A 10,241-nucleotide genomic window follows, 5' to 3' on the forward strand; every position below is an offset into this window, starting at 1 on the left:
GTCTAAGTCAAAACACTCTAACATAAAAGCAATTTGATACCTGAAAGTAAATAATGAAAATGTTTTTCCTTCTCATTTTTTTCTTATAAAGGAATCAAAATAATGATACATTGTGACACATAAAAGCAAGGGTCAGCATAACCTGATAATACATTTGAATGGTTTAGTGAAGCTATGTGCTCAGGGAAGGGACCTTTGTCTCAGTAGTAAGGCACTGCTGAGAAATACACCAATGAGTAAAAAGTGCGACAACATGCCCTGCTCTCCCCTACTCTGCACATATTCAAAACTGAGCATAAGCTTTTCAAAACTTAAGTTTCAAGCTTTGAAATTGTGTCAGTGATATCTCTCCATACAAGAGACGCCCATCCAAGAGTGGCAATGCCCCCCCTTCACACAATATGAACATTATTAACAGATAGATGGATGACACCTAGGGTGGGCCTACATCATAATATAGCTCTGCTGTGCCTTGCCCTCTGCAAATATTGAATTTCTTTTAATTAATCTTCTTAAGAAGCAAAAAAAAACTGGGCATAGAACAGCTTTTCTTTTTAGTTAAGGCATAGGCTACTGTAATTTTAGTAAGGGGGCTGTCATTATCCAGAGTTTCCAACCCTTCATGTTTGTCAACCACTTTTTCTTTCTTTGTTTTCTAGTTCAGTTTTATTTGCCCAATTGAAAATAACTAGTGCAGTGCCCGTTCGCCCTGCTGCTGAGCGCTGTTCGCTTGTTCATTCAAAGTTTATTAATATTGAATATTGTCGCGTCTCCAAATTGCACCAAATCCGACACTGCACTTCCTTGGGTCCCCAGCAATACACCCGCCAAGTGTGAAGTCGATCGGACGAACGGTTCTCGAGATATGCGAAGGACACACAGACAGACACACAGACACACACACAGACAGACAGACAGACAGAGATTCCTTGCTTTATAGTATGATGATAATTCATAAATCCCAGTCAAATTCCAGCTAAGCGGCAACCAAAAGTATTTTTTTCTTATCACAAAATAGTTTATTAGATATCACCCAACGAAACATAGTTTGAATTACATCGACTATTTAATGACAAATCACTTATTTTCAAAGGCAAAAAAAAAAAACTCAACTCAAGAGCGTTTATCATCCAAAACGACGTGTTGGACTGACACTAGAAACTAATCAGTGGATATCGACATGGAAAAAAACACAACAACAAACACAAAATAGAGCGGTTATACATTATATACAAAAAGATCTCTAGGATATTTTAAAACTGAGACATCAGGCCTGTGTGAAAGGCACTGGAAGGATGAGTTGAGGAATAAAGTGGCGGCACATCGGCTGTATAGGCCTAATGCATTTAACGGTAGGGTAGGCCTACGTTCAAATTAATTGCATTTCGAGAAAAAAGTCCCATATCCACTCTTCAGGTATATCATACTTCGGAATTTGTCGCTAGTTGATTCATTCAGTTCAATAGCAACTCGAGCACTATTTCAACCTGGCTGTCATTCTGTAAAAAATACAAAGGTTTAACTGCAAAAGGGAATGAGTGTTAGAAAAGTAGTCTTTATCATCCAGCTTCCATTAGACAAGATCAACGATCTCCTCAGAACTGGGGGTTCAGTGTGAACTCGTCGTCGTCCTCTATGTCCAGTTCTTGGTCTGTGTCGTCTGACACGTCAGAGTCCAGCTCTCTGTGGGACTGCGGCGAGGCGGAGCGCGCGCAGCGGCCCTGCGGCAGCTCCGAGGCCGCGGCCGGCGCTCTGTGCTCCGGGCTCTGGACCCCGGGCGGCTCGGTCGGCTCGTCCCCTTTGCTCCTCCCGGCGGAGCCTTCGTCCTCCACCTCCCGCTTGCCTCCCTGGGGGTTTTCCTGATGCAAATCAAATAGATGCTTTTTTAGAATTGTTATGTTCGCTTATGACCATACAACTTATTATTATAGGCCTATATTTTCTTTACCGTAGCCTAAATATTAGCGTTTGGGTAATAATCACTCAACTGTTTTTAATGAGGAAATGTCTAATGATTGTTTACTTTGTCTTCCAAGCTTAAACAGTCATTAATGCTATAGAACAATGTGACTTTTGAATATTGTCAGCCTCACCTGTTTAAGTCGTCGCCACTTGGCTCTTCGATTTTGGAACCACGTTTTAACCTAAAAGACAAAACAGGCAGAAACTAATTATTGTCATTTTCAATATGTTATATTCTATTATATTGCTATAACGGGCAAAAAACAAACGAATATGGGCGCAAACAGGACCTAGTCAATTTAATTTGATCATTGGATAAGCCGTTCAAAATGCGTTCGCTGCTCCGGGGACTGAAATCTAAAACATGAGGATGGCCATGAACTGATTTCATTAAATATAGATTTCATTAAATTTAGTAGCCTATGATTTCGGTCCGATCTTGAAAATTAAGTCATAATGCCAGATTGTGGTAATCGGTCTAAAAAGCATGTAGGCCTACAGCGCAAATTTCCTATTGTGCTGATTTTCAGTAGGCCTAGCAATTATTTGGATTAATGGTTATTATTAGGTTACTCGATTGTGAACAGTGAACAGACCGTATCTTTTACATCTTTTTCAACTTGATGGGAATTTTCTATCGGGTTAGGAATTGTTTTCATTGTGTTAATGAAAGCTCAACTGTCGCTCAAAATGTTACAAGAGAGAAAATTAGAGTTGTTTGATGTGTGATTACTTCTGGACGTTTCTGTTGTTTGGCTGTCTTTTTCATAACCCAGAACTGCTATTAATCATATCTGCAAAGCACCTTGGGTTACATTGCCGTATTAAATTTGATTTGAGCTCACCTGTCTCTCGCTGAGCTGCAGCACCTTGGCCAGTCGCTTCCTCTCCGGAGGCGAGAGGTATTTCTGCGTCTCGAACTTTTTCTCCAGCTCGATGGTCTGGTCGTTGGAGAAGCGCACCTGGCCACCCTTCCTTTTGTGCAAGGGCCGCTGGATGAACGGAGTCCACAGGAGAGGTTTCCCTGTAGAGGTGGAAGAAACACGACAGTCAATTCATACGGCATGGGATATTAATAAGCACCAAAATGACCAAACCTGCTGATATCCACTCAATTTCTGACTGATGACTGACAAAATATGATTTGGTCCATATGATAAATAATTAGACGTAGTTCATTGAATGTGTTTTTGTAGTTATGGCCTCCAAATAGTTGTCTTGCAATTTTTACTTAGACTTTCCTCTTCATTATAATAGTAAAAACTAACAGATCCATTGGAAACTGCAAGATCCAATCTACTCCTCATTATAATAGTAAAAACTAAAGATCAATTCCCTTCATTATAATAGTAAAAACTACAAGATCCAATCTGCTCTTCATTATAATAGTAAGAACTACAAGATCCAATCTGACGCGGGTTAAGGTATGGGAGTGACACATCTTGCCATATTTAATTGACGCCCATCGAAAAATGAAAAAGGAATAAAGAGGGAAAACGCTGTTAGGCTATAATAAAAACAATTATATAAAAAATATCATTGTCAGTGTTCCTGGCTGGTCTATACTTGTCACTGCAAATGGACACTTAACAGATGGATAAGACCCAAAAAAAAGACCCAAACCAAAACCAATCAAGATTGTTTTTCTCTTTGTCTCGTTTCCTTTCCAGTTAATGGCTTTAGGCAAACAATAGCGGCTGCGGCCAGCAGACTGGCCTGCTGCACGCTGCCTTTTGAGGAAGGTCGTGACAGAGTGAAAACTATGGCCAAATATCCGCTCATGTGCTTCCTGCTTTGCGGTGTGATTAGCCGATGGCATTCACTAACAGACACAAGTCATGTCCTCCCCTCCGCCAACACGCTCGGCTTATGAATCCATTGTGATTTAGAGCGTTTCCAAACGGTGTCAAAATCCTTCTTATTGTAATGCATCCAAGGGTTTACCAAGGGAAGTCGGCTAGTCCTATTAGATATCATAATATAATAATGAAAGAAAGATTTACAGCCTGTCACATCAAAGATAAGATCCATGAAGTCGCAGAGAAAGTAGCCTATACAGCTTTGGCGCACCTAATTCAATTTAGTATTATTTTTTAATTCTAGGCAGCTGAAAGGGGGAACGAATTATCCTGCACTCTCAACAAAAGTGGTCAGAAAAATGGTTCTTTTAGACTTTTACCATAGCGGAGCCTTTTATAATGCTGTAAAAAAAACCATTTAAGAATGTATGAAATGCTCCAAACCAGCAGTATTAAAAATGAAAAGTTGAATTAGAAGTTTTTAAGAAGCATACTTGGCTCTTTGGTCTGATTTAAAGAGAAGGGTTTCTTTTTAAAGAGAAAGAGCCCTCAAAAGAGCGAAGAACCCTCACTTTTTACTATAAATGTTTAAAATCTTATTTCTTTGCTGCCTTCAGAGCGTTATTTCATGCGTTGGGTCTGTTCGGTTTATTTTCTTTTCGCCGCCGACCATAAAGAAAGTCAGTCACATCCTCGCTGCCCAGCCAGAGGAAGTGCAACAATATGTGAAAAACGGATCCCGGGCTATCAGAGGCCGAGTGTTTCCTGAATATGTCTGTATTGAGGATGTCGATAAAATAATCAGCAGCGTGCAGCGGGCTCCCGAGGAAGCGGCTGGCCGGGGTGAGCCAGGAAAACATTTAACAGCTTCTGAAACCAGATTTACTCCTATCGACAGGCTCACGGCTTCCGGTATGAACGGAAAAAGGCTCGGCTTGTTCAGCGCCGCTGCAGAACAACAGAGAGAGAGAGAGAGAGCGAGAGAGAAAGAGAGAGAGAGAGAGAGAGAGAGAGAGAGAGAGAGAGAGAGAGACGGTCCGGTAGGCGCGCGCGCGCGCACACACAAACACACACACGCACGTTTGTTTTACTAGATTTATGAGGACCTTTAATTCCCTAAATCTAATCCTAATTCAAATCTTAACCCTAAATCCAAGTCCTAACTTTAAACTAGCCGTACACTTTAAGCCTGATACCTATCCTACCTAAACCTAGTCCATATTGTAATCTTAACCCTAATCCCAAATCCTAATCCTAATCCAGAACCTTAAAAAGCGAGGACAAGGCCAAAAGAACTCAATTTGGAGGATTTTTCCCTCATCTTTCTGTCCTTGTGAGGTGCTTGGTGCTCAAAAGTAGGCTATAGGAATGCAAACACACACACACACACACACACACACACACACAATGCAGCGGTGAAATAACAAGTGATTTAGAGCCCAGTGTGTTTTAGTCACTAGCTGACTTGCTCCTCTGATGTTTCAGAACAATGGGAGTCAGGAAAGCAAGTCAAGGTTGCCACAGAATACCCCCCGTCCACACACACACACACACACACACACACACACACACACACACACACCACCAGCAGACTGAATGGACAAGTCTACTGTTATTGTAGCACAAATATGTCTGTCACAATAACAGTGTGACTCACATATGCGTGATCGGGCACGGCGCACTCGTGCAGACTGTTCTGTGGAACCGAACTAACTGGAAGTAATTCACTTTGGGAATATAAAACAAATACGGCCCCGAAGTTGCAGCGGGTTATTATGAAATCTGTTTCTATAAATGTGGCAGACAATTTGCTCCGACATGCATGGCCAAGCGTGATATACTCATGCAAAGTGGTTTCGTTCGCACTGAAACGAAGTTTTGGCCCCCCACGCGCTCATGCAAGGGGCAAAAACGTCATGCCGATATCATCCGAGCAGGTTTTGAATATGTTCTTTTGCGGCGACGTGAAGTGAATTCGTTGCTTTTGGGGAATATGAAAGAAAGGCAGAGTGAATGAAAAACAATCACCAAGTGTGCCACATGTGCAATAAGGTGTGATAACATTGTCTCGTGAAAATACGTGACGTATGACAGGTTATAACCGTCATTTAAAGGCTTGTTCCATATGTAATTCCTGAAGCATAAAAGAAATTGACAGCCGCTTCTTTTGGAGGATGACGAGAAAAAGAAAAGAAGTGCCTCATATGAAATTAGATATTATAAAAGCAGATGATTTATTCCAACTGAATACCTCAAAAAGATGAATTCCACATATTCACCTCTTGACTTTAGCGCATACTTAGTCGCCACTAGGCCAACAGTCTAGACTAGTGGAATTTAGGTTAACAACAAGGCGAGTTTAACGAGTATTTCCACTTACATTACTCATATTACTCAAATGAAGAATGTGTAGCCTATAGGCGATAATGTCACTCTAAACGTATCCAAGAGTTTTACGCACGCAACTTACCGAGAGGGTCGTGCCTCAGCAGCGCCTGTGCGTACTCCCCCATGGAGCGGTGGTGGTGGTGGTGGAACGGGTAGATGGAGCCGGTGAACGCTCCGGTAGAGGCGTACGTGGCCGTCAACGCCGCCGCGGCGTGGTGTGACAGCGCCGGGTGGATGGGTGTGGGCTCGTAAATGGGCGTCCGGTACGGCGAAATCAAACTCGTGAACGAGGAGTTGGGAGACGGGAGAGTCGGCGTGGGGACGACCGGCGTCGAAGAGGAGGAGGAGGATGAGGATGAAGAGGAGGGAGAGCAGGAGGAGGAGGAGGTGGAGGAGGTGGCGGCCGTCGATCCATTCCTCCCCAGGATGTCCTCGATGTAGAAGGGGGTCGGGTGTGCCGGCTGGATGGGAGTCGGTGCGTAAAGGGGGACGCTCATCGCTGGAGACGCCGCTGCCGCCGCTGCTGCTGCTGCGCTGGAACTGAAGAGTCAACCGCAACCCGCGTCCCTCCCTTCTCTCCCTGCAACCTTCCTCTTTAGTAGTTCAGAAGACCGAGAGAGAGAGACAGGAGCTTCTTTTTAACATTCTACTAGACACCTAACTTCCACTGCAGACTTATCCTCTACCAACCAGAGAGAGAGAGAGGCTCTACGGGCTGTGAAGAAGACCGCGCGTGTGTGTGTGTCCATCAGGTTGTGGTGGTGAACTATAGCTGGTACTTGAGCCAACTGTTTGGGGCTGTTATCTGGCTACAGGCGGAGGAGGGAGGAGATAATGGGACGGCCAACTTCCTGCAGGTGGCCAGCGGCTGCTTCTGATTGGCCCGCAGCTCCAGTGGACCCGCAGAATGATCAGATGGCAAGAGTCGAGCGATAATTCACGCCGTGTTTTCAGGAGACTAAAATTCACGAAGCCCTAAGCTGCGGAAAAGTCCCTGCATCTAAAATCATTCGGCACCAAAACCTTCAAAACCTGCAAATCTACATTTTGCGGGATAGGTCATAAATTATCTTTTTTTTTTGCTTCCAACCAAATTTCTGATGATTCTTCATTAGGCCTATAATGATAAAAACGACAAGATCAATTTTTGACTTTAATAGGTGCCACACCTTCACAAATGCCATATTTGCAAGGAGAAACATATAGGCCATCTCATATTGTGGTATTATTTTTATTCTTATTGTTGTTGCATTTCTGCTTTATTAGACAGTACTTAACATATATACAGTAAACATATGGGAGAGAGAGAGAGGGAGGGAGAGAGAGAGAGAGAGAGAGGGAGAGAGAGAGAGAGAGAGAGAGAGAGAGAGAGAGAGAGAGAGAGAGAGAGAGTACAGAAATTTAAATATACAGTAAAATTTATCCACTCCAAATCTCTGGAAAGAAGTTAGAATCCAACGTGATCTCAGAGAAAGACTTTAAAGGAAAACAGTAAAAAAAAATCATGGTGAGAAAAAAGACTGAAGATGAGATGCTTAAGAGCTCACATGATGCACTTGTGTTTTCTTTAATCATTTCATCACAATCCTATGTTCACTTTCTCTACTTTACTTTCATAGTTATTGTCAAGAGAGAGAGAGAGAGAGAGAGAGAGAGAGAGAGAGAGAGAGAGATGTGCCGGACGACGTCTCCAGTACAGTCCTTGGACACATGGGACACAAACTGTACATCCCTCTCAACACTTTCATCAATAAGAGAGATGGAAAAAAAAAGAGAGAATCGAAAACTATCTATCTAGCAATCTAACAGGCCGCTCCTCTGTCATGTTTATAGCGTTTATACCGTTTATAGGAATACCAATGTATAGTCTCACTTCGGGTCGCTGGGTCGGTCTATCATCCACTCCATTGATACCAAAACCACAGTATATACGATAGTACCCACAGCTGTAACCAGTGTATACTATAGGCTGAATCAAATGCCATAGCGCCCACACTGTAACCAGGTTGACCTGATCCAACAGCCAAAACTTTTACGCACTACGGGCCTACTGTACTGAAGCTTTACGCACAGTAGATTTGAGGGGAGACACCGGGACATGAGGTGGATTTTCCCCACCTCACCTCACCCCTCCAACTATCTCTATGTCTACTATTTCTTCTTCACTGGATTCTGTACTTTTACCCGTTTTGCACAGCTGAGTTTTAATAAAGCGCATTTTGTGGTTTACTTGCCCTTCACTTGCATAGCCCTCCCCCTTTAAAATATAGAGCCTTTCTCCTTGTTGGTTGAAACTCCCATTAACGCATGCATTTAAGGTGTTTCGACAACAAATTAAACTATTTTTCATATTTTGATGAATGATCAGTGTTCAGTTTAGCAGCATATGGCTGTATTTCACATTGTCCGATAATTCTCCTCTGTCTCTCATACCTGCATATGTTTCTTATGTAAATTTGCATCATTCGATTTAGTCTTGCCTAAAACGGAGTTGTAGTTAGGCTGCTATTATGTCCATAGTATGTCATTGTGATTTACTGCCCAGGTTTGATCCACTGCCCACATCCTCTAAGCTGAAATGAACCTACGCCCTTGGTTTTACGCACGGCCCAAACGTGCGTTACATGGCGTTTTGACTAATCAAACAGCTCGAATGCTATCTTTAACAATACAATTACCTACAATACACATCCCCAACGGCAGCAGAGTGGCGAGTGATTAACTCACGATTTGAATGTTTCATGTTTTCCTGTGAAGCTGAAGGCCTATCACTGCGGTTAACGCGATAACACTATAAACGTTAGTCACTTTAATAGCTCACCAAGTATATGCGTATGCCCCTCGCATATCGTTTCCCCAAATTAGTTAAACAATAACGAATAACTTCTCTGTTTCAGCGTTAGAGACCCGCCCCGCCTTTCTGCGATTCAGATGGATTCATTTGCACTTGTTATGGCCCTGCAGGGTAGTTCATTAATAATTTCCCAAGTCACGATTTATTGATAGGCGCGGATTCCTAGGAAGCCTATTGCCTATCATTGATAAATGTGGCCACTTAGAATTCAATGGTTCGATTTCCTTTGCGCGTCTTTAAAGCGCCACCGCTAACTAGCAACTTTCTAACGGCCGTAATTTAGATAAACGGACGCGGGGAGCAAACAGGGATGTGAGCAGCCTTGAAGACGCATCGCCCCACATGAAAGAAATCACTAAATGGCTAATATTTGGACTGGGACAATCATTGCAGGTAATTGATCCGGTCGGCCTCCCGTGGCGTCAGACTCCTGTCCAAAAAGCGATTGATAAGTCCAGAGGAGATCAGGTGAAGCGGCTCCTTGGCGACTCAGCTGGCGCCTCATACGGCCTACTATTAAGAACTAATAGTATTAAAAGAATCATTCATATCATAATATTTTAATTAGCTGTTGGTGGGAATGAATTGGAAAAAGTTGGAAAAGTCAATAGCTGGATAAGTCTATAAAAGGTGATAAGGTAAACAGCGACCCTATAAACGCCAAGGCATAGACCAATCCCAGTATGATCTCATTTCTATTGATAGAGATTACACCAATTTACTGATGTTTGCCTTTTATTGGATGATGCAGCATTTCCCTGTTCTCAGTAGTGAGGCATTGGACTGTGAAGTTAAGATAAGCCTAATAATTCGTGTTTTATAAGATGGTAGCCCATACAGCAAAGCATGATGGGAAAGATGGGTACATCATCAGTCACAATATATATAGACCTTTTTCATTTATCTTTGAAATAAAGTTAATGGCCTGAATGTCTAGAAAGAAAAATCATTAGTTGTGGAAGAAGTAAATCTTTCATGTAAGAAAAACTATGAAGGGATTCATTCCAGCAAGAAACATATCTATTTTTTTAATGTTCATTACTCAATATTTAAAAAATACAGATTATTATGTCATCTAACATGTCACTGCTTTGTAAGTAAAGGTCATAGTGGTTATTTCACAGTAATATGTATCACATTTTTCAAATGGTATTATATTGGCATGACACTCTTAAGTTCAACTCTTCTAAAAGTAAAAATCTTCCATCCACAATTCCCCTCAAGAAAAATGATTGCAT

At 42.2% G+C, this 10,241-nt stretch overlaps 1 protein-coding gene across 1 annotated transcript; it reads right to left on the bottom strand.

Moving 5' to 3' along the window:
- Nucleotides 1-1,044: 1,044 nt before the first annotated feature.
- Nucleotides 1,045-6,745, bottom strand: hhex (hematopoietically expressed homeobox). Its single transcript, XM_071904882.1, has 4 exons — nucleotides 6,232-6,745; nucleotides 2,808-2,986; nucleotides 2,094-2,144; nucleotides 1,045-1,859 (listed from the first exon to the last, which is right to left on the bottom strand). The coding sequence occupies exons 1-4, from the start codon at nucleotides 6,644-6,646 to the stop codon at nucleotides 1,596-1,598; spliced, it is 909 nt and encodes a 302-aa protein (XP_071760983.1). The 5' UTR covers nucleotides 6,647-6,745; the 3' UTR covers nucleotides 1,045-1,595.
- Between the last annotated feature and the right edge of the window lie 3,496 nt (nucleotides 6,746-10,241).

This window comes from Centroberyx gerrardi, chromosome 20 (genome assembly GCF_048128805.1).
Source record: "Centroberyx gerrardi isolate f3 chromosome 20, fCenGer3.hap1.cur.20231027, whole genome shotgun sequence".
NCBI classification, from domain to species: domain Eukaryota; kingdom Metazoa; phylum Chordata; class Actinopteri; order Beryciformes; family Berycidae; genus Centroberyx; species Centroberyx gerrardi.

Coding starts and splice junctions, on each gene's coding strand:
- hhex (XM_071904882.1), bottom strand. CDS start 6,646: ATGAGCGTCCCCCTTTACGCACCGACTCCCATCCAGCCGGCACACCCG. Junction 2,987..6,231: donor GCTGAGGCACGACCCTCTCG/GTAAGTTGCGTG, acceptor CCACCTCTACAG/GGAAACCTCTCCTGTGGACT. Junction 1,860..2,093: donor AGTGGCGACGACTTAAACAG/GTGAGGCTGACA, acceptor GATTTGCATCAG/GAAAACCCCCAGGGAGGCAA.